At 37.2% G+C, this 25,621-nt stretch overlaps 1 protein-coding gene and 1 pseudogene across 1 annotated transcript; both read left to right on the forward strand.

Annotated features, from left to right (window-relative positions):
• The first annotated feature begins 3,549 nt into the window (after positions 1-3,549).
• Positions 3,550-7,097, forward strand: LOC113084498 (peroxisomal membrane protein PEX13-like). The gene is made up of 4 exons (XM_026254870.1): positions 3,550-3,710; positions 4,141-4,862; positions 5,665-5,787; positions 5,976-7,097. The coding sequence occupies exons 1-4, from the start codon at positions 3,640-3,642 to the stop codon at positions 6,332-6,334; spliced, it is 1,275 nt and encodes a 424-aa protein (XP_026110655.1). The 5' UTR covers positions 3,550-3,639; the 3' UTR covers positions 6,335-7,097.
• Positions 7,098-7,622: 525 nt separating this feature from the next.
• On the forward strand, positions 7,623-18,680 carry LOC113084499 (uncharacterized protein KIAA1841-like; annotated as a pseudogene).
• Positions 18,681-25,621: the final 6,941 nt, after the last annotated feature.

Here is a 25,621-nt window from a genome sequence, read left to right on the forward strand (position 1 = left end):
CTGCATAATATAAAAAATTGTCTTTGAAAAAATAGACCATATCTGCAGAGAAATTCAATCTTGCCAGACAGTCATATTTCATAGAATCAATGCACATGCTGTATTTAGATTTGCAAGTAGGCCTAATATTGAACAGAGATATGCAGAGGCACTTATATGGCCTATCAACCACTTGAAGGGCTCTATCTCTCTCTCCTCAACACCTGTAGCTAATGTGTGGTAAGCACACTGGTGCCGTTGTCCAGTGGCTGCCGATGCATCATCCAAGTGGATGCTGCACACTGGTGGTGGTTGAGGAGAGACCCCATCACATTATTGTAAAGCACTTTGGGTGTACAACAATAGCTACACAATAAAGTGCTATATAAATGCATCATTCACTCATTCTATCTTTCTCGAATCTTTAAAAAAATAAAATAAAATTTCTCATACTGAGCCAGGAACTGCTTCTGAGTACTGTTGAGTTCTCAGCCAACAGCAGTGAATATGTTTAACCACTGGGTGTGCAGCCATTAACTTGATTGAAATAATTAATCCCCATGTTGGCTGGCAGCAAATACCCTCTCACAAATCCTGATTGATCTTTATCAACTCATGTTTCAATGCTGCTGGAGATCTGATCTACTGCAGTCCAGAGACACATTTATAATAGATTACAATAGTTGTAAACCAAATTCAAGCTGAGGTGAACATTGCTCCAGCTCCATCTTGTGGACTGTCAAATATAGTGCTGCACAAAACTACCAAGCAATTACGCATTTAGGACATATTGCCTCTGATATTATATAATTGTCTGCATTTACTATCCTGTGATGTACTGTGGTTTCATTTGTAAGATGTTTAAGTTAACGTGTCTATATTTAATTTAACATCTGTATAATTATAAAGAATGGAACAATTTATAAAAATTATTTGTATACAATAAATACTGAAAGGGGTTGTTTATGTCACTTTTTTAGATTATCATAGATTCTTACAGTTTGATATTGAAAGTCTGGGTCTGAAAATAGACTTTAATGACAGTAAGAATTTTATGTATAATTTAGAAAAATCTTTATTGCGTTCAGCTATGTCATTGGTTACCAATCCTGGTACTGGAGAACCCCCAACACTGCACATTTTAGATGTCTCCCTATTCAGACACGCCTGATTCAACTCATCAGCTCATGAGTGAAGAGTCCAAGACAACTGCCTTGTCCTAATACCTACACTTGCAGTCTTTGCACTTGAACACTTAACTATACTTATATGACATCTTTCCTACATTTGGCCCAAGTGTTCAGGTGAGGATGAAGATCACAAGTGTGTGTCCAACTTTTCATTACCTGATGGGACACACCTATAGTGTTGTAAAAATGCAAGTCTTTACATAGCTTTATTTTAATTTTAAATTCTTTGGATTTTAAAATCAACTTCTAAATGACTGTTCAGTAGTATAATATAACATAATTTTAATTTGTCCACAAGATAGTGTGGATTTAGTGAGCATTAAGGGAACTGCGCTTTGCCGTTTTTAAAGGGGTCATATGACTTTGCTAAAAAGAACATTATGTTGTGTATTTGGTGTTAAGCAATGTTTTCATGTGGTTTACAGGTATTTTCCACATAATGTATATTGTTTCTCCTCTATGCCCCACCTTTCTGAAACGCTTTTTAAAAAGCTCATTGTTCTGAAAAGCGATGTGTACGGTTATTGGCCAGTTATCCAGTGCATTGTGATTGGCTGAATACCTCAAGCGTGTGACAGAAATATTATGCCCCTTAACATACTGTGATGCCGAGTCCCAGCTTGATGAGACAAAACCAATAAAACCCATTACAAACAAGGCATTTGTTGCATCCAGTGGGGACATAATTACTGATTATAATGTCTTATACTGTATTTTTACGCATTGTGTTGCATATCTCCATATTATATTTATAAACATAAAACCATGTCTGCATTTGTGATCAGAGAAACAACAAACAACAAACAACAAGTGCTAGTCTACACTGCTCAAAACTCGCGTTTAAATCCTCAGTGGCAAATTCTTTAAATATATAAAAAAATTTGCTTAATTACTGTCCTTGCAAAGTTGGAACTGCCCCACTTTATAGAACTCAGATATTTGAGTTTTGAGAACTTTATTTGAGCTCAGATCCAATGTATGCTATGCAAAACTACAGGTTCAGGAAACAGTCCTCCATAAAATGCATCACACACTGCTGGCTTGAGTGAGGAATGGCCAGTGGACTTGAGAAAGGAGCAGGCGGTGGGCTTGCAGCAACCACATGTGACGACTCTGCTTTGTTCATGGTGAAAGCAGATCTGGCGATCCTTGTCGCGAAGTTGATGTATTTCTTCAGCAACCAGTGCGGATCAGCTCTAGGCATGACGAAGTGGATAACGTTCTCTTTTTTTTGTTGGCGACAACAACAATACAGTGAATAAAAGTTACGCCACCTTTTTGTGTATGAACATTTGGGCGCCGTTATGCAAATCTCCCAACACAGTGACATAGACGTGTAGGAGACGTGTTTAAATTAGGCATTTTAGGGGGGCGTGAACGAGTGTTAACTTTTATAAAGAAAATATTTTTAGATTTGAGACTTTAATCTTTACAACTTTGCATATCTTCTTTATGCACCAAGAACTTATAACACTCCAAAGAGAAAGGAAAATTTTTAATGCAATATATAACCCCTTTAAGACCTGGGACAGTCTTGCGCATTTACTTCCTGTCACGCACATGCATTCTCAAGTGGCCAAGACCGCAAGTGTGGGTATTTTGGACAAGGCACTTAATTGTGTATGTCAGATACCAAATATTTGCAGTGTTGGGGGTTCTCCAGGACCAGGATTGGGAACCACTGAGCTAGGTAATAAAACAACAAAGTTTCCAGGGTGCCTTTCTGCTCTGTCAAAGCTTCTAACTGTTGTCCTTCTCAGATGAAGAAGCATCAGTTCTCTCATTGGAGGTGTGGGTTCAAATCCCACTTCTGAAAAATGGTTTTGGACATTTGAAATAAAAATACTATTACTATTTTCCTTTTTCTAAATACTATGACTGAAAGCAACTTAAAGCTTTTAAAATATCAGTTTCAAAATAATTCTGGCTCAAGGGTTTCTACCTTCTCAGGAATTGAGGCATATTCTCCAAATGGAGGTGTGGGTTCAAATCCCACTTCTTACAACAGCGTTTTAAAGACTGGAAACAAAAACGCTTTATAGGCTATGCTTATTTTTAAAGTACGACTTAAGCAATAAGTCTTAAGTAGAATTATGAATTAAGTCTACAAATTATGATTTATTTTTTTTAAATCTATGTCAAATCTGTGACACCTCTACAACATGGACGTCTCACGGTCACGATGTTACCATGTGAAAAGGGTGATTTTGCTTGATGTGCATCCTCAGACGAATAGTAGAAGTCCGGTTTCAATTATTTTAGAGGCAAATGACACCAAATTGCTTGAGATTACAAGACAGCAATGTACAAAAAAGTACATTGCAATCGATTCAGAGATTGATTGCTTTAGTCTCGTGTCGCAAGACAGAACGATGTGAAGGAGCGATTGCTTTTTCTGGCGTGTGGGCCAGTTTCTGTTTATGACGTTTGTTGTTCTGTGCAGCCCGACTTTGGTCTGAAATATAAAATAATGGCCCACCCTCCACCAAAACCATGGGAAAGGGGGATCCCTGGAACTATGAGGGCACCACTAAACTATCGGTTCGTAAAAACTCGTATTACTTCGTCCACTACATCCAAAAGACGGAGTGTAGGATCGCTAGCAAGCCTGTTAGCTATCGAACTCTTATATATTTAAACTATATTTTCTTGTCAAATCGGTGTTTAGTTATTAAACGAATATGTATGTGCATACGGTTTGTGTTAATTCGATATTGGGTTGTATTGACACTTTTACTTGTGGTAATAAGTTACGCAAACTTAATGCTTGGCTCGTGCTCGAGCACGTCAGTGTTTGCATGTGAGCGTCAAAGTTCACTCCTACGTACACGCTGTGTTCTGTCTTTTACTTTTAAATATACATTTACTTGGCAACTTTCAACAGTGTTATTGTTATTATTATTGGTCTTATTATATATGGTGTTTCGTTTGACATTTTTATTATTATTATTATTATTATTATTATATCTAGCTCAACTGACTTTGGATCAGCATCACGAAGTGGGCCATCAGTGTCTGGTCCTCCAGTTTTAACACGTGTGACACCGCCCATTCCTCCAAGATCAGTCCAGCAAGCATACCGCCCTTCATACAGCTCATTCTCCTCCTCATACAGCCCTTATGGGAGCTCCATCTATGGGGGCTACAGCCCCTACAGCTACAGTGGTTATGGAGTTGGAGGCAACCTGGGTTATAACCGTTATAACCAAACAGACGAGATCCCACCAAGCCGCTTTGTCCAGCAGGCAGAGGAAAGCAGCCGTGGAGCATTTCAGTCGATTGAGAGCATTGTCCACGCCTTCTCCTCAGTCAGCATGATGATGGACGCTACGTTCTCTGCTGTCTACAACAGCTTCCGTGCTGTCCTGGATGTGGCCAATCACTTCTCCCGTTTGCGCATACATTTCACAAAAGTGCTGTCTGCCTTCGCTCTGGTTAGGACCCTTAGATACCTATATCGCAGGCTGCAGAGGCTGCTAGGATTGCGCCAGGATTCAGAGGTGGATGACTTGTGGGCGGACAGCGCCGCTTCCTCCATGGTGTCTGCTTCAGGAACCAGAGGAGCAGGGATTGATGACCCCAGAGCAAATTCTGTCAAATCTTGGCCCATTTTCTTGTTTTTTGCTGTAGTTCTTGGAGGGCCATATTTGATCTGGAAGCTTTTGCGGTCTGCTGAGGATCCTGAGGAAAATGGTGAGACATTTTTCTCCCTTCCTGTTCTGTCTGTTTTCATCTTAAACTTCACGCACTCTTTTCACTATCTATTGGTCTGACTTGAGACTTGTTAAAAAGCCAAGGATGCCTTTGCTTTATTATTTAGTTTGTGACAATGGTGAAAGTTTTAGAGACCAGTATTATGCTGAATATATATGACTGCCATTTATATTTTGATTTTAATGTGGGATCATAGGACCCGTTTTGAGAATGATTTACCCTACCATTCCAAAAATTGGGGATTTTTAGTATTAAGAAATTAATTAATAAATACTTATATTTTATACTTATATTTGATGTTATCAAATATTTTTTTTTTTAAATAATTAGGATAAATTAATTAGTTATATTATAATTAGTTAGTTATATATAATAATAAATTAGCTTGCTATTCTATAAAATATATCACAGTTTCCACAATAATATTAAGCAGTATAATTGTTTTCAACATTAATAATATTTTGCAATATTACTGTACTTTTGATCAAATAAATGCAAAATATTATAATGCATTTCTAAAACAAACTTTAGAACAGTAGTGTGTGTTGTACCACAAATAAAAGCTGAGAGAAGCTTTACACTTCTGAAGCAGCACTTAGGACACTGAATTTATTGCAGAGTTAAGTATGCACATCTTTATCAGCAGCCTATAGAAATTATTGGATGACCTAAATGTGTATGTAGTTTGTTTGTTTTTTGTATGTGTCCGAATATGTAACTGTGTCTGTATGTTTGTGCTGTGTTTAAGTTCTGAAGCATGTGTCTGTGTCCTGTTTTATAGCCACTGACTGGGCAAGTGGGGAGGATGACCATGTGGTAGCACGAGCGGAGTATGACTTCACAGCTGCATCTGAGGAAGAAATCTCTCTACAGGCTGGAGACATGCTTAATCTTGCCCCTAAAGGTAAAAGAACAAAACACTTTGACATGCATAAAACACTAGCTAGCTAGTGGGGCAACTATTCTCATATTAAACAATGTAACATTTAAAAATTCACTAATCAAGCATATTAAAACCAATTTGTGTTTTTCCTCTGTATTATAAACACTGACTTAAAGCTTGAACTCAGTGTATTTCACTCTTATTTTCAGAACAACAGCCCAGGGTGCGTGGCTGGCTGTTAGCCAGTGTGGATGGGCAGACCACTGGCCTCGTACCTGCCAACTATGTCAAAGTGTTGGGCCGGAGGAGAGGCAGAAAGCATGCAGAATTAGAGAGGATGCCACAGACCCAGCAGGCTGACCAGAACCTTCCAGCACCTCAAGCTGCTCTGGCTACAGCTTCTGTTCCCAACTCCAGGCAGGCGGTCCCTACCACATCAGATCCAGATGAGCTTTTGGAGTCTGTTTACAGTGAAACACAAGGCCTTCATGCTACCCTGGAGGTGCAACCTTCTACAAACCAAAGCAGTGATACTGTAGTGATGACCTCAGAAACGATGGACTCATGAGTAATTTGTATGTGCAGGGAGGTGTGTGTGTGTATGTGTCTTGGTGGGAGTTAGGAGAAAAAGTCTATCTTTCATTTGAATGTATCACCCTTAGTCCAAACTGTTGTGTGAATGTAACTTAGTCCAACACCTAATTCTGTAAATTTCAGTAGAATTTTAGGCTCAAAGCAATTACCAATATTTGTTCACATTTCATTTTTGTCAAAAATATTGGGTATTTCAGCATTTTAGTTTGTATGATTGTGTTAAGACACATTGATATATTTTGAATAATTATTAGGGAAAACGGTTTCAGTTTGTTTTGATATGCTCACATCAAACATAAATTGTTACAAAAATGTGGGTCATTTCAAGCATACACAGTTAATGCATCTGCTTAGTTTAAATTATGAGATGTCATATCAGTCTAAATTTATAATGCAGTGTTTATCACAAATCTCTCCTAGTGTAGGAGTTTTAGATTACTGTTCATCTTTCTGAAATGTGAATATTTAATATTTTAAGTTGTGTTGTATCAAGAATTAGTTTATGCATTTTCAGGCTTGTTTTTTTTTTTCATACCACTAACACAGTGTGCAATTATGTAAATACAAGCAATTATTTTGCCAGTAAATACGTAAAAAAAATAATAAAAAAAATTATCTCCTGTCATTTTCAATTGTATAGTAAAGTTCCAGCATTTCCAAGGTTACAGAAAATTACAGACATTGTCATGTAGCTGAAATGTAAGAAATGTAAATAAATAAAGATAATAAGACATTAATAATAACAACATCTGTTACATTAACTCAGTAGCATACTCTACCATCAAAAGTTTGGGGTCATTCATGTGTTTAAAATATTTTTGTTTAAAACGTATTATGCTCACTAGAGCTGCATTAGTTTATTTAAAGCAGTACAAAAAAAGATAAAGTCAGCAGATGAAGATAGCTCAAAACATTCCCCTTTGTGAGAGTCTGTCAATTAATCTTTATATTTTTGGAGCTTTGGTGTACCGAATTTATCTAAATATTTTTCTATTTTGTCCGAACCCCACTTTAATGCAGTGAGTTTTGAAAGTTAGTTATTCTTAAAAAAAAAAAAGGTAATATTATGAAATACTACTATAATTTACTGAGTTACTGATTTCGATACAGATTTTTCTTGATTCACTGACGATAAGAAAGTTCAAAAGTACAGCATGTATTTTAAAAAGACGACTAAATGCATTTGAGTGTGTTCGGGACCCGTTTTAAAAACAATCTCGTCAATCAAATTTAATGTTGGGGCTGTCGCCTAGCAACGGGCACGCCGGCGCGCACCTGCTGCACTGCGGCACCGGAAATAGAGAGCACGACACAGCGGTTTTCTTTTTGGGGTCCGGGTCAACGAGCTTTGGTATCCTGACAAATCTCAGCAGAAAGAGCGACATCATGGCACTCGCCGCATCACTCTCTCTGCCATCTCTGGCATTTTAACAAGAGCCACTTCAGCAAGAGGAAAGAGACCGGCGTGCGTAGTCATGCACACCAAATCGCCGAATTTCTGTCTTTTTATTATTATTTGTATATGCTGTGTCGACGTGAGCTTTACAGTTTTACCAGGATAAAATCAAAGTAAGCCACAGCATCTCTGTTGATGTTCCTCATACCCAGCCCGTTATCTGCACCTCTCAGCTGGTATGAAAGAAGAGCATTATTACCAGAGGAAACAGCACATAAATCTGCAACAGGGTAAACTGGTGATGTGATTGTTTGAATTAGTTTAGCATTTCACAGGTTGATGCGACAAAAAAAAAACGTAAGGAATGCAACGATCTGTTATTTATGATGCTAGATAAGCATCTTTAAAGTTACACACACTGAATATTCTAGCTGAGAAATGTGTATTTTCTTAGCACTGTTCGTTTTTGTTTTTTTATCTGAGCCCATAAGCTCATTTTAACAGATATCAAATTCAACAGCTGTCATTTATGGAAGCATACAGGTAGCAAAATTCAATTTAAAATGCAATATTCAAAATGGAAATGTATTTCTGTATTTTACATTTCCATGTGCAAAGTTTGGTGCAAAATGTAAATTTTGCAGTTTACATTTGCCATTTCCAACAGTAATCTTATTATTTAAATTGCATACTAATTTAAATAATTTGCATTTAAATTGAATTTTGCTACCTACAGGTGCTGGTCATTTAATAAGTATATCATCAAAAAAATTATTTATTTCACTAATTCCATTCAAAAAGTGAAACTTGTATATTATATTCATTCATTACACACAGACTGATATACTTCAGATGTTTATTTCTTTTAATTTTGATGATTATAACCAACAACTAAGGAAAATCCCAAATTCAGTATCTCAGAAAATATGAATATTGTGAAAAGGTTCAATATTGAAGACACTTGTTGCCACACTCTAATCAGCTAATTAACTCAAAACACCTGCAAAGGCATTTAAATGGTCTCTCAGTCTAGTTATGTAGACTTCACAATCATGGGTAAGACTGTTGACTTGACAGTTGTCCAAAAGACGACCATTGACAATCACAAGTTGCACAAGGAGGGCAAGACACAAAAGGTCATTGCAAAAGAGGCTGGCTGTTCACAGAGCTCTGTGTCCAAGCACATTATTAGAGAGGCGAAGGGAAGGAAAATATGTGGTAGAAAAAAGTGTACAAGCAATAGGGATAACTGCACCCTGGAGGGGATTGTGAAACAAAACCCATTCAAAAATGTGCGGGAGATTCATAAAAAGTGGACTGCAGCTGAAGTCAGTGCTTCAAGAACCACAGACGTATGTACGACATGGGTTTCAGCTGTCGGATTCCTTGTGTCAAGCCACTCTTGAACAACAGACAGTGTTAGAACGTCTCGCTTCAAAAAGGACTGGACTGCTGCTGAGTGGTCCAAAATTATGTTCTCTGATGAAAGTAAATTTTGCATTTCCTTTGGAAATCAGGGTCCCAGAGTCTGGAGGAAGAGAGGAGAGGCACACAGTCCACGTTGCTTGAGGTCCAGTGTAAAGTTTCCACAGTCAGTGATGGTTTGGGATGCTATGTCATCTGCTGGTGTTGGTCCACTGTGTTTTCTGAGGTCCAAAGTCAACGCAGCTGTATACTAGGAAGTTTTAGAGCACGTCATGCTTCCTGCTGCTGACCAACTTTATGGAGATGTAGATTTCATTTTCCAACAGGACTTGGCATCTGCACACAGTGCCAAAGCTACCAGTACCTGGTTTAAGGACCATGGTATCCCTGTCCTTAATTGGCCGGCAAACTCACCTGACTTTTAACCCCATAGAAAATCTATGGGGTATTATGAAGCGGAAGATAAGATATGCCAGACCCAACAATGCAGAAGAGCTGAAGGCCACTATCAGAGCAACCTGGGCTCTCATATCACCTGAGCAGTGACACGGACTGATCGACTCCATGCCACGCCGCATTGCTGCAGAAATTCAGGCAAAAGGAGACCCAACTGAGTATTGAGTGCTGTACATGCTCATACTTTTCATGTTCATACTTTTCAGTTGGCCAAGATTTCTAAAAATCCTTTCTTTGTATTGGTCTTAAGTAATATTCTAATTTTCTGAGATACCAAATTTGGGATTTTCCTTAGTTGTCAGTTATAATCATCAAAATTAAAAGAAATAAACATTTGAAATATATCAGTCTGTGTGTAATGAATGAATATAATATACAAGTTTCACTTTTTGAATTGAAGTGAAATAAATCAACTTTTTGATGATATTCTAATTATATGACCAGCACCTGTTTATGCTTCCATAGTCATTCCCTCAGATTGTCCTTGTTTCTCTGAAATTCAATACAAAGGGACGAAAGAGAGCTAATCTATTCTAATTATTTAGGTTATTCTTAAAATATATAAGTTTTTCTACAATAGATGATACTTTTCTTCCTTTGCAGAAATGAATCGCCTGTGCTCTGTTAATAATAACTTTCCATATGATAACAACCTCCTGGTGCTGGACATGGTCCTGAGCTCACTGTGGGCTTCGCCTCAGCCAATCAACTGGGAGAATGTTGCCAAGTTGGTCCCAGGTTTCACACCTAAAGAGGTAAGAGACATGAGGACCTTTAACTATGTAATCTAACTATATTTTATGTACTATAAACTATAAAAAAACTGAATTCTTAGTTTTATAAAGTAATTATTCAGTACGTAATTATTTTACCACACAGACTTTTTATAATGAAAATAACAACTTTTAATAATAAATGAAATAATGGATGGGGGAAATAAAACACAAACCATTTCCATTTTTGTTGTGTGAAATTTTTTTTTTATAGATATTTACTAGTTTATATACTGTTGTTGGACTGTCATTTCCATCACAGCCAACAGTCACAGTGTATTTTTTTATCCAAAGTTAGTGTATTTGCTTACCAAAGAGACATCAGTAAATCTCAGAGCGTACCTAAGATGAAATATGAGACATGTAATGTGATTAATGTCCAGTCAAGTTGTAATTTTGTAAAATTACAAAAATGTGGAAAAATATTATAGAATTGTTTATGTAGACAGAATGCCTTTGAAATAAAAAAGAAATTAGCAAGAAGATCTTGTGATTTGTGCCATTTTATTCCACAACTATTTAATTAAATATTTAATAGAATGAAATAAAATAAAATATTTTAATCGAAAAATATAATAAATATAATATAATAACAATAATATTTCCCATCACATAATGCTGCCAGACACATTTGAGACCTTTTTACACAAATTTCAGCAAATTTAATATTTTTGTAGTGTGCTCAGAGGTTTGAAGAGCTAAAGACTACAGGGAGTTTCCCTCATGTTAATGACCAAGGGTCATCACTGACTAGAGCAGTGAGCTCTCCATCGGAACCCTTTTCCACCTACATTAAATCCAATTTATTGGACATTACTGGAGATACAGTGGAACCACCGTCCAATCAGGACACTCATTCAGTGTCAGGTGAGTCACTGGGTGGGGGCTGGATACAAATCTCCAGTCCGTTATTTAGTGCTGAACTCACCTAGATATACTGAATTTTGTTATCCTTGTTTGTATGGGGTAATTTCATAGATAAAATGTAAATAAAATTTACTGAAATGGGACTGTTTATATATATATCCAGGCCTCCCTGTAATCCCTACTGGTCAAGGAGCTCCTGCAGACAGTGAGATAGCAGATCCTGCCAAGAAGATTGAGGACTAATAATAATTTTACTTTTTTTTTCACATAGCCCCAACATGGTAATCCATGTTTGTGATGTGGCAAAGAACCTGAAACAGGACTTTGTGTGTCCGAGGAACCTCCTGGTAAAAGAGATGCGTTACTTTGAAGAGTATCTTTCTGTTGACCCACAGCGCTGGGACGAGATGGACATTTCTGTCCACTGTTGACATCCAGATCTTCGACTGGCTCATGAACTACGTCAAGAGTCACAACACTGAACGTTCGCTTGGAAAACACATGGACAAACCCAGACTGGGTAACTGTCTTTTGGGAACCATTTCAATTGTTCTATGTGTGTTTACTGTGTTTTTAATTTCTATGATCAAAGCTACCATCAGAGGCGTTGTGTACTGTGTGTTCTCTGACCTGGTTGAATGGCGTTTGTAAGTGGTGGATAGTGTTTCATGTGGTCATAAATGGTTATGCATTGGCTGTGAGTTTGATGTTTCGCTGTTTGTGATGTCGGTTATGTTATGTGGTGTTTGGTTGCAGAGCACAGCAATGTCATCTCAATCCTGATCTCCTCTGAGTTCTTGAAGATGTAAACTTTAGTAAGTGTTGTGAGGGGTGACAATGTTTTGGGTAATTTAGCAAGTGTGCTCTGAACTGGGTGACCTTTAGGTAGTAGTGAACATTAAAAAGCATGATGCATGTTGGCTGTTTCACCATTTGTGTTGTGCACTGCCCAAACAAGCACTAATGAGTTGTAGAACAGTAAGCATGTTGGTTGATCTCATCAGAGGTTATTCATCCAGTTGTAAATGGGCTTCAGGTGTTTGATTATCATGTGTTTTGTGGATTTGAAGGTTGAGGAGTGTATCCAGTATTGTCACAAAAATATGAGTGCCATCATAGCGACGCCATGCAACATGAACTGCATCAATAACAACCTGGCTTGACACATTGCTGATTTGTTCAGCCACAATGAGGCAGATGACCTCAAGGACAAAAGAGACACATTCAAATGGTGAGAACAGCACACACATGAATATCTAAAGGTGCTAGATATTTACTGGCTATAACAGTCTCTTGTGTTCTCAGCAAGTCTGAATTTATTTGCATTTTTTTTTATCAAAAATACATTTAAAGCTCTAATATTGTGAAATATAACTACAGTTGAAAAGAACTTGCAAGCTGCTTTTTCAGAATATGAGAAGATACATCTTTTTACTGTTCAATTCATCCTTGCTTACTAAAATGCTTCCTATCCCCAAACTTTTGCATGGTAGTATACAGATAATATAATTTTTTATACAATGTAATGGCTATATAAAATACATATATAAGTATTTTGCTATTTTATTTGATAATTTTTACCTTCTTACCAGTAAACTGTTTCAGAAGAAGATTGAGAGAATATTTGATCATGGTTCTAAGAATCACGATTCCCCTGGTAACGCATCTACTCTGTACAGGTGAGAGTCTTTTGCATTGCAGTGCAAGCTGTAAAATTGTATTAGCATGATAATTGCATGATTTATTGTATAGACATGCACTGGAAGTATTATAAATAATAATTCTGGTTTATAACAGTGGATTTCAGTGTAGTAATTTAACATTGTGGTTCTTTCCACAGATGTGGACTTTGCCTTAAGCTTTTAACCAAAGAAACTGAGAGAAAAATCCCTTGTGTTCCAAACAAAATCAACATCGATGCCCGGGGATACATTGTATTCAATCATACCAGGTTATATATTTGTGACCCTGGACCACAGAACCAGTCTTAAATCGCTGGGGTATTTTGTAGCAATAGCCAAAAATACATTGAATGGGTCAAAATTATTATTATTATTTTCTTATGCCAACAATTATTAGGATATTAAGTAAATATCATGTTACATTAAGATATTTTGTGAAAGTCCTAATGTAAATATATTAAAACATAATTTTTGATTTGTAATATGCATTGCCAAGAACTTCATTTGGACAACTTTAAAGATGATTTTCTCAATTTTTTTTTTTTTTTTGCACCCTCATAGTCCAGATTTTCAAATAGTTGTATCTCGGCCAGATAATGTCCTATCATTATACATCAGTGAAAAGCTTATTTATTCAGATTTCAGAAAACTTATGACTGGTTTTGTGGTCCAGGGTCACATTTTAATCACATACTCACAAAGTGTTTAAAACAAACTTTCATTGAATTCTTAGATTCCAAATGCTTATACTCTAGCCTTATATATACATACACATACACATACACATATATAATGACATGTTGTTAATTGGTGTGTCTGTAGACATAAGGCCTGGGAAGTACATGAGTATGTGAATTGGCTTTATGAAGAGTTGAAGTCTTGGGTGCTGGTGTACTGGAGGATATGGGGCACCATCAACCTCTTTACCTGCTCACTCTGCAGACAGGTAAACAAATATGTACTTCACAAATCAAAATGTAACACTTTAGTACAGGGCAGGCAGATTTAAAGGAATAATTTTCACAAAAACAAACATTTGCTTAAAATGTGCTCGCCCTCAGGCCATTCAAAATGTAGATGAGTTTGTGTCTTCTTCGGAACAGATTTGGAGAAATTCATCATTACATCACTTGCTCACCACTTGCTCTTTGTGATGAATGAGTGTCGTCAATATGAGTTCAAACAGCTGCTAACATCTACATGACTCCAGGCCATCAATTAATGTTTCATGAAAAGAAAAGCTGTGTGATTTCTCTAAATCTGTTCATCACATCTATATCTTGGATGGTCTGAGGTTAGTACATTTTCAACAAATGTTCATTTTTGTGTGAACTATTAATTTAATCATGGACATACCTTTTATATATATGCCACTTGAGTAAGTTGGATATAAAAATGGGAATTAAAAAAAGGGCATGTTGTATGTTCTCTGCAGTCATAACTGTGTACAGATTTGGGCTAGTGTAAGTACCACCCAGAGGCGGTTGTGTATCCTGGCATTGGGGCAGATCGTAGATGGCATGGCTTTGGTCTTTATCCGTGCTGCGACCAGAAAGTCCTAAGATTCGATCCCTCCTCCATGCCCAAGGTTTATGTTGCTGCATTAGAATATGTTCTCTTAAATTCAGATGTCCTGTCTGACTTTTCACCATGAATGCCTGTGTATGTCTGAATAAGATAAGAGACCACATTGTGAGTGTGGCAGATGGTGGTGACTGCGGAGATCACAATGTGAACTCAACCCAGACCAGAATACTCAATGACCTGCTGCTACACAGAGAGGCTGTGTGTGTGCCAGAGAGGTCAGATTATAGTGACTTCCTTCAGAAAAAAAATATTGGTTCTCTGTTGAATGCCATAATTGATTAGTTTAATGTTTGGGTCTTTTGACTATGTTTTTTGGTCTAATCCATTTGTTTAGATGTAGCTCTGAGGACGCTTCTGCAGGTAGTGAACGTGTGCCAGGAAGTGCCGCAATACTTACAGCTCACAGACCCAAGGAAACCAGAGCTGTGAGTCTTATCAGATGGATTCTTTTTGTTTTCTTTTTATTTATTTATTTTTGAACTTTGTTTTATGCAACCATCAACAACATACACTACCAGTCAAATGCTTTTAACTTAAAATTATATATTTTTTTTGTAATATGTTCGAAGGACTACAGTATTCAGTGTCACATCTTCCTTTAGAAATAATTATAATATGCTGAGTTGAGTTTCTTGATGCTGCAACTTTATCTGAGATTCCAAATAATTTCCTATTGTGCAGTAAAGTCACAAGAAATGCATTGGCAACTGTGAGATATTTCAAAATAAGAAATAGAGTTACATTGTGAGATATAAAGTTGCAATTGCAAGATAAATTTTCAATTTCAAGAAATAGTTGCATCTTTGACAGATACACACTGTGAGAGGTAAAGTCACAGCTACAAGAAATACATTCGCTATTGTGAGATAAATGTACATTAGTTTACATAATTATGACTTAATTTATATCTTTAAAAAAAAATTAAGTAAGAGATATTAAGAATCACTTTTTTTATTTTAATTTGTGTCCACAGTGGTGGTATCTGACTTTAATTTAGTGTGAATCTAAATTTGTTTTTTCAAGCTCAAATTATGACAGCACAATTTTTCCTTCTCTTGCCGTTTTCACTGTTAAAAAACTGGAGTCTTCAGGTGGTAAGAAGCAAGTTTCTCAAATATTAAATGCAGCAACATTGTTTATTTTTGTTTGTTTCAGTTGCTTTGTCCTTTTGCAGAGGCAGCAGTCTCTGCTCTCTGAAGATGAGGAGTACACTACAGGGTCAGAGGTCACAGAGGATGAGATCGGAGATGAAGAAGACATTGAAAAAACAAGGTGGATTATGTTACACATTAGTGAAAAAAATCTCTCGATAATCTTTGATATGCAGTACCTGATTACGGTCACAAGGTGGCAGTCAGGTACAATTTAATCAAGACTGACCTTACAGCTGGGTTTGTGACTTTGTGGAAATAGCTACAAAGAAAAGGTGAGTGCAACTTATTCATTTGCAAATTTCTCAAATTCATCTTTTTTTATTTCAAGCAAAAGGATTTATGAGGACTTTTATGTGGGAAAAAAATCTGAATTTTTTTAAATCTGATTTAGTTGTTGTTCTATGTCACTTTTCTCTCTTAGTTTGTTCTATCCTGTTGTTTTAAAAGCACCATCTGGAGACTCAACCCCGTTCATGTGAGTGATTCCAACACGTTATGTTTTCTGTAGAAGAATAAGTTGAAAATTTAAAAGTATAGTTCAACCAAAAAAGAAAAACTCTCATGTTTTTATTTCTTCTTTAAAAATCAAAAAATGTTTTCCTAAAAAAAAGTTTTTTGGTGTTTTATCAGAGAAAAATATCTTTGGATATCTTGAACGACATGAGGTGGGTAAATGAAGCCAGCATTTACATTTCAGGGTGAACTATCACTTTAAAAATACAAAAACTTTTATTGAAGACCAAAGTCTACAGTTTATATACTCTAGTATTGCTTTATTTTTTTCATTAAATGTACTTGTTTGCCGTTTTAATTGACCTACTTCCAAAAACTGTTTGTTTTTGTGTGATTGAGAAGGGATTTTTACACTTCCAAATACAATAAGGATGCACAGAGGGAGGATGGTAGGTACCTTTTTCAGATCCTCTGACTGTTACAAAGATCCTCAATTTACCATTTACCATTTATAATTGCTCAGTGGTTCGTGATTTAAAACCACTTAAAAAAAACCCAGAAAATCTCATCAGCGAATGTTAAATCCAGCCGTCAGCATTTAAATCTGTCAACTCTTTGGAAGATTATTGAATGATTTATAATGGTAATTAATCAATGGTATTAAATAATTTAGAGGTATTTTTGGCTGTGCTCCTGACACTGAAGCTTTCAGGTAGATTATGTGTAGATTTGCAGTGATTGTGATAGATGTCTATATGTTCATTTCACTCTAGATCAGAGGAGAATGGAGGAGATAATAGCCAATCTCACTAAAATGCGCTTTGGTGACCAAGAGCAGACGAAGTTTAAAGACATAAAAGAGGTACAAAATATCTGTAATCTCTTTGCTAAACCTGCTAAAGCATCATTAAGTTTTATTGCTGTTTTATTACATCTTTTACAGCAGTAGTCCAAAATTGTACTCATGTGTGTTTGTGTGGTTCCAGCCTGCAGCGGGGCTCTACTCGAGGATGGAGGCCCAGTTTAAGGCCTCGTCTCAGTCCAGCGGACGACACAGCAGCTCAGAGAAAACTCTAAGGTACCACAGTCACCTCTAGCACTGAACACACTGCACAGACAAGCAAAACGAGTGAAAGTCTTTCAAATTATGATTCAAGATTTCAATCATGCGATTTAGAAGGATTAGGAACATGTTTATTTTAACTCTAAACTGGCTTGTCTGCTCTTGTCAGGCAAACATGTTCTTTTTTCTGTGGATATTTTGATCCATATAGTGAAAGTCAATGGGGTCTAGTGTTTTGGACCCCACTGACTTTAACTGTACATTCTTCAAAATACTGTCTTTTGATAGAAAGTCATTCAGGTTTGGAACAACATGAGTGTGAGTGGTTTACTATTTATATACAATTTATTGACTTTTTAATATACTTTCTTGCAGCTTTATTTTTATTCTTTTACCTTTTTTACTTACTCCCTTTTTCTTATTCTGTCAGTTCCATTTTTAACCAGCACTTTGTTCTTTTTTTAGAGTGAAGACACGCTAGGGGCTGTCAAGACCGACTTAGAGAAAACATGGAGATAAGTGGATGAGTTTCTGAAAAGGAGGAGTAAACAAGGTTGCTGCTGTTTGACGAGGCAGAAAACACCATCACTCTCTTCGTCCGTCCTTTGCTCCACTCCTCCCCCCCTCCTCCAAACTCTGTCCAGTTACAGCAGGAAGAGCATTAGTCTTTTCCATCACAATCCCAGGAGAAGAATGGATTGCTCACTGATGTCATAACTGTAGCTATAGAACATAAACAATGGACCTAATAAAATCAGTTGCACTGTAAACAATACATGCTTTTGGCTGCTAATGAATTGGTTGAACCAACTTAAAGATCTGTTACTTTAGTTAGTACAATTTAAGTTTATTTTGCACCTTTTGCTTTATCTCATCTCATGTCTAGCTCAGGATTCATCCAAGCTGCAGTGTGTTTGAAATGTCCTTGCTTCATTCTAGTTGACTCAGGTGACCAGACAAAGCTCATCTCTGTGGTACTGACCCTGCACTTTAAGCCGTCTTAATGCAATGACTCAAACCTGTATAGTAGGCAAAGAAGCTGTAGGGTAAAGTGTCATGCTGATGACTAATACCTGTGAGGTCCATGATTATGTTGCACTGAAACGATCACAACTGTGCCATTTGGACCAATCTGTCATGGGGTAGAATGCAGAATCCTTAGAATAAAAATCATTTAAAATAAACATGTCTTTTTTTACTGCTGTAGAATTATTTTTAGTTACAAGTTATAAATGAGTTATCGCTTGGCCTTCGATTTGGAAATTATAAGCCTGTAAATACACAGTGCTTTTTCACACAATTACTTCATGGCCTGGTTTCACACACAGGGTTTAGGTTAAGCCAGGATTAGGCTACAGTTCAATTGGGACATTTAAGTATCTTTTATAAATGTACCTTAGAACAAAACATTACTGGTGAGAATCAATAAGTTTCTTTCAGCTAAAACAGCCCAGACATGCATTCTAGACTGAGACTAGGCTTAAGCCTTGTCTGTGTAACCAGAGGCATGTGTATAAAAAGCAAGGTATTAGTCGTTTAACTCATGATCATCCGGTTATATCATTGAGGAGGATTTCCAGCACAACTGTCACCATGACAACAGAAAAGGGAAGAAGAAGGTTCTGCATGTGTGGGGGCGGAGCTTTGATGAGCCGGTCTGCCTTTTTTGGTGACAGTTGGTGTTTGAGAGAGCTCAGGCAGGTTGGGTTGCAGTACTACTAGGCCGCCTGCCAGCCAAGAACACAAATGACCGTGTTAATTCCCTCTGCTGGTAGGAAATCGATCCATCATAGCCCCCACCATTCACCAGATATCACTCTGTTTCCAAGAGTCGTCTCTCTCTTACTTTGAAAAGTTGACAGTTCTGAGGAAGCAGACCAAGCCGTTTTAAATGACACTCTGACTCAAAACTATTCTTATCGGATTTTCTTTACTTGCCATTTTTTTATACCAGTTACTACCAGTTTATTTCTATCTGTTTAAACATTTCAACAAGCAATACAGTTACACTACATTTCAAAAGTTTGTGGTCAGTGATTAAAATGATTTTGATGAGTCTCTTATGCTTATGCTCTTATACAGGAATTTATAGAATGGTCTCTTATTAAGAATTTCTTGTGATGGTATAGGTGTATTTTTATATTACTTGAGTCTTCAGTGTCACATTAGCCTTCAGAAACAATTCTGATACGCTGATCTGGTGCTCAAGAAACTTTTTTTTTATTATTATTATCATCACAGTTGTGCACATTTTATGTGTCATTGAGATTCTTAATGAACTTTTCAGCATCAAGATGAAAAATATCAAGCTTTGATTAAAAATAAAATTCTAGAGGTGACAGGAATCTGAGTTTATCAGATAGATTTTAGTTATAAGGAACAGAAAGAGCAGAGATGCAGCAGAGCGAGGGTAAAGGTGGACGGACAGTAGCTGCCTTCATTCCCTCAGCACTCAGTCAAAGGTCATATCCTCATCATTCAATGCTCTTTTGTCTATTGTTATTTGTAACAAATAACATAAAATGGTGGATTTCTAAAGCTAAATATATCACATTGTCACTATAAACTATTCGCTGAAATTATAAACATCACTTCACCAGTTAGCTATGAGTCACATCAAGCATAGAGGAAAGCCACAATATAATTTCTAGATCAAGGCAAAATAATTTATTACTACTGTTTTGGTTTGTACTATTGTCGCTAGAGGGAGCTGTTTGTATCTAAATATGATCCTCTTGAAGCCAGATTTACTGTGTAGCAAGACCTCATTCATTGTCTGTGTTGTTGTCAAGAGGTTAACTTCTCTCAAGAAGAACAGAGCTATTTATAGTGACCATCATTAGGAAGACACCCCTGAAAATAGCCCAAGCTACAACAAATAGCTTATAATGATTTATTGTACATTGCACAATTTAAAGAAGCCAACACATAATTGCAAATAACAAGAATATTCTTGTAAGATTTATATTTTAATGTGGATATGCATCAAATGATATTAGCAATTCTCCATGCTTCATGAATATATGATAATAATAAAATAGAAAAATCATTTAATAATAATAATGATAATACTACTAGTAGTAAAGGACATACATACAAAAGGGACAAGGACATACTTACAAAAAGATTCACTATTAAATTAAATTTTTTAATTAGGCAGGATTCATAGGTTATGAGAAAGTATATACCACACCCTTAACAAGACAACTGTCAAACTTGTTTGAGTGACAGGGGAGGAGCAGGTTATGACATTACATGTAAATGGTAAAGCAGGACCAGATAGAACGGGCTTAAGCTAGCCCAATCCTGAACAGAGCAGTCCACCTCCTTTCACATGTATGTGTCACAATGCAGTGCACTGCTCTCTCCTTTATCCCTCCTACTGCTCACTTCAGCAAGATGACCTCTTTTGGTTGTCCCCATGACCTTGTTAACTTTAAGACACTCTGTATTTGTTGATTAATTACATACTTTAATAGAGTTAACATGTCAGGTTTTGCAAATTTCAACAAAAATGCATTCGGTCCCTTAGTAAATAAGCATGGTCTGGGACCTGGAATAAACAAAACAAGACGTCCAGATAAGTTTCAATGATTTATTGTATTAATCAAAATAATTAAAAACAGCCGACACAACAAAGCAAGGAATAATGTTGAGTTTACTGTTACACAAAGTGAAGTCATAGCCTAAAATACATTTAATTTTATCCATTAAATACTAATTGTTTTATCATAAAACCTGCAGTAACTGTATTTATTCAACATTTATCTTATCCTTCATGGGGTTCAGAGTATTTTGCCTGTGATTCCTGGAAACTAGGTGGAAGCAAGAAAGGAAATCAAAAAAATGTAAGTTGTGGCACTGACTTTACTCACAGTCAGGTAAACACAAACCTCCTCAACACTTATCTCAGCTTCCAAAGTTTATAGCTGCATGGGACCTACATGTAATCAAAGGTTTAAAAAAGGAGTAAATGTGGATCTGATTCACACAACAGCTGATTATCAAATTATTTCTGTACCCATTTAAATAACAAAATGCAATGCTAGTGTCTGTTTGAGAATAAGCCTAAAATCTGGCATTTTAATTAAAGGTTTACCTTCACTGGAGATTAGTTTGTTGGTAAAGGCTGAGCATATAATTTACCAAATTACTGGTCTAAACTACTGTAACACTTCTTATTTAGTTAACAATTTTAAAAGGTGTGTAGAATGAGCTTGGACATACTGGACTATAGGGAAATATTGTATCAGATATTCAACATGCAGTACACATCATGACTTTATGAAATGTAACAGTTTTATGAAAAATGCATAAGAATAAATGACTTCTTGATTTCAAAACAATATATTATTTCCCTCATTCTTTGTTCGGTGCAAACACTACTCTATTTTGCTCACACAAAATCCAGTATTTTTCCATCAGATGACGTTTAAGTTGCGTCACATGACTTACAAAGAGGGAGGACAGGGAGAATATGACAGCATTAAACTTCCCTGTGAAGCACCTTTACGGGCTTTATGATTACGTTTTCGAGTGATTCGATAGGTTTATTATACATCACAGTCATATTGGAGTTAACTTCACGGGAGTTAAGTTTATGGAGACCATAACAAGCCAACTGTATCAGGCTCTGACCCATGCCATGCGTATCATACCCTGACTCTGACCAACCACTCCCCTTCGTGGCTCGTGGAAAATTACCAGCGTACAATCAGCACAAGTACAGGCTCCTACATCCGCCTCGCGGACTCGATGCCCTCGATCTCCTTCAGTCCACCGTGAAATAATTTTTTCCGAACATGTTTATAATATCCAAACGATCGCTGTTGCTGAATATAAAAAACCGGATCATTTAAAGCACACGGGAAATATAAAAAGAGGGTGTTTTTCGGTAGAGTCGCGCAAAATAAGTAACTCGAAACTTGCATTTCCCTTAAAAAAATAATAATAAAGAAATAATACGCGATCATAATATCGCAAATTACAAGTCCATTTTGCACGCAGTTGCCTTCTCTTTTTCTCTGAACGGGCGGAGCTTTCGGGTGGATTGACGTGCGCGCCATCCAATGGACCGCGTGCAAGGACGAGCTTAGCAACGCTTCGCCCAATGGCACGCCTCCATGGGCGTGACGTTAATCCAAACTTTTCGCGGCGCCATCGGCTGAAAACTAAACCGAGATGGAATCTCCCAGTCTGAACCGGTTTCAACCGGTTACGAGTTTGTTGCTTGTGAGAAGGAGGCACAGGCTCAGTCTCTATTACCGCCCTGGTGCAAAATATACTTCAGTACAGAGCACATTTAAGGTTAACTTTGTTTCGTAACATGAACCGGACTGAAAAAATACTGAACTCGCCGTGATTGTTGACGCGGAATTCACATCCTTGTGGTCCTTAAATCAAGCTTCTAAATTGTGTGGTCTTCACAGAGGAATAGTGTGGCTGGCCAGTCAACGACTCATCCTAAAGATATTTTGCCAGAAAGCTTGTACAAAAATACTGGATCAAATAAAAATTATTTTAGCAACTCTGGCAGACAAGCCCACCTTCTTTCTCTCAAAGGCTTTGGACTTTAGGTAGGTAAATGTGAGGTGAAAACTTACAGCTAGAGTGCTTGGGTTGGTCTGTGCTTTATGGAGAATGATGATGCTGTGAGATTGTGTAGAAATGCCTAGAAATTGCACGTTTGGAGGTTAAGGTCGGGAGAAAGTGAAGTGGCTTTTGCTCTACTGAGGGTTTACGAGGGATGTTGCGGGTGTGTTGCGTGATGGCTCATGTTCAGCACTGGTGGTGTCACGCTGGACTGAGTAATGTATCTGGGTTTTGTTCGTTTTAACTATCGTTATATATCACGTAACATCAAAACTGTCACACATACATCACGAGCTCCATAAACGCGGTCCCAGATTATGTTGTTCGGGCAAGTCAATTTCAATTGTAAATTCAGGATTCTTTTGACTTTCGCAGAACTGTGTATATTCATTTGACGTATTAACGGCAAAAAATAAATAAATACAGGTGGTCTATTTCTTACCTGGTTTACTGCTAGTAAAGTCTGCACAGCGTTCAGGTGTAGGGTGCAGAGCATGGTGTTGGTGGGAGGGGTTGCTCCGGAGTGAGGGAGGGAGATCCTTGCACAGTCACCCCCGTTAAAGTCATCTGACACGGCTGTAGACCGCCAGTATTGTAATTGCGCACTAAAGTATTTGTTTTGCTGTCCATTTAAGCGCATTAGTATGACAACATGCATGCGTAATTGTTGCCACAGTTAGTAAAGCGATACATTATTATGAATGTTAACGCTTAAACGTGGCCAAACAGCTGCTGATCTTATCAAACCCAGTTGTGTTTTGAAGACGTGTCCATGAAATCAACTGGTAGGTAGCTCTGTGTCCTGTTGTGGCCATTGCTTTTTTTAATCAAACAAGGTGAGGTGTGGAAAAAAGCAGATAAATCAACAGGTTGCACAGTACCGAGGACTATGGTACCGTCGCTTTATTAAGGCCTGAAAGACTCGTGGCCTCACAAAGCTTTACTGTGTCGCGTCCAAGTAAATTCTAGAAATTTCATCCAATGCCAAACTTTTTGTCTCTGGGTTCTTGGCCGTTATGCTTACCTCGTTACGCAATAGTTTGGGTCCGTGGTGCAAATTGAATTAACTTGAGCATTGGCCTTTCGATTGAACTTCAAACTGTATGTAAACATTATTGAACGTGTTTATAAAATTTCGATATGAGTAGAAAAAAACCGTTCTAAAAGTCGGAGAACTGGTCGCATCTCTTGTGTTATATGTAAACAGAATGACGTCAGCGAGAGGGCTGCCTAGCACGTGGTCTCATTCATTGAATAATGACGAGCCCAGTAAGTGGAAATATCGGGATATTCATTCTGGCAAGCATGTTACCCTTTATTGCGCCACCCACCTTTTCCATTGTTATTGAGGATTAACCCTCCAGCAGGCATTGGTGAGTTGGCAGGCCAGGTCATATAAGGCTTTTTGGATGGTCCTGGGTCGAGGGAGGGGGGTAGTGGTCAGCTGTTGGATTTGTGTATCCAAATGTTCATTTCACTTGACTTTCCCCTGCTGGATGTTTCCTCCCTGTCCCCCACAGAGCTCTATGCCAGCAATTATGACAATGTTAGCTGACCATGCAGCCAGACAGCTGCTGGACTTTAACCAGAAACTGGATATCAACCTGCTTGATAATGTGGTCAACTGTCTTTACCATGGGGTTGGGCCACAGGTAAGTAGGACTTACACACAAAAAAAAGACAGTAATAAATTAGCAAGAACCAATTACATTCAAAAGTGACAGTAAATAAGACCTGGTACAAAAGATTTAAATTTCATATAAATGTTCTTTTGACCTTCAAAGAATCGTGAAAAAGTTTTACTGTTGTTTCTACAAAAACAAACAACAGCACAACTGTTTTTAACATTGATAATAACAATAAATTTGTCTCTTGTATGTATGTATGTGTGTGTATTCATGCACTAGTGTAAGCATTGATATCATTAATACGTAGCCACTTGTTTGTTAATTTAAAGTGTAAGTTAAGACTAATGTTTCTCTATTTTAGCAAAGAATGGCTCAGGAGGTGCTGACTCATTTGAAGGAGCACCCAGACGCATGGACTCGTGTTGACACTATTCTGGAGTTCTCTCAGAATATGAACACCAAAGTAAGCAGAGTCCCAAGATATGCATTGGAGGGTCATGGTTTCTAAACTTTGAGGAAGATCTGATCTTTTTTCACACATTATACAGGAACACAATTTTCTTTTCTTTTCCTTCAAACCAGCAATACCCATTCCTTAAGTGTATTTGGGTTGCCTAGCATCATGTCAAAAACAGATTCCTCTGTACACATGTGAGATCACATTTTCCTACACCTCTCCTTAAATTCTTCTCCTGGTCAAGCAAAGTCATAGTTAAAGTTGGTGTGTGAGGATCCTCAGCTGACAGTGAAATACCTCCGTATCTCCATCCGTACAGCAGACAGAGGTGTGTTAATAATGACTGACTGTTAGGGTTAAGATATAAAACATCTGATCCATGTGATCCAATTCTTATCCATTGATTTCAAGTTCATTATGTTTAGTAAGTAAAGTAGAGGATACACTTAGTGTAGAATTTCTGGTATACTGAAAAATTATTTCTACTTTTGGAAACCACACACTCCCAGAGTTCATATCATCATAGTGTATTTGTTCACATTGTAGTGTGTAGACTGAATGTAAATCATTTAGTAGTTTTGTGGATGAATTGTCTTCCTCAGTGTGTTAACAGACTTCCTCAAAGTACTGCTGGCCCAGTTGGCCGTCTGCTTGCCTTTTTAGATGGCTCTTAACACTAATGATTGAGTTGATTAACAACAGTATCTGTAATATCAAAATGATAATGG

Source organism: Carassius auratus, unplaced genomic scaffold (assembly GCF_003368295.1).
Source record: "Carassius auratus strain Wakin unplaced genomic scaffold, ASM336829v1 scaf_tig00040156, whole genome shotgun sequence".
NCBI lineage: Eukaryota > Metazoa > Chordata > Actinopteri > Cypriniformes > Cyprinidae > Carassius > Carassius auratus.

Bases quoted from the DNA above. Each gene is read 5' to 3' on its own strand.
- LOC113084498 (XM_026254870.1), top strand. From the start codon at position 3,640: ATGGCCCACCCTCCACCAAAACCATGGGAAAGGGGGATCCCTGGAACT. The intron at 3,711-4,140 runs GTTCGTAAAAAC...TATTATATCTAG, and splicing joins AGGGCACCACTAAACTATCG to CTCAACTGACTTTGGATCAG. The intron at 4,863-5,664 runs GTGAGACATTTT...CCTGTTTTATAG, and splicing joins TGAGGATCCTGAGGAAAATG to CCACTGACTGGGCAAGTGGG.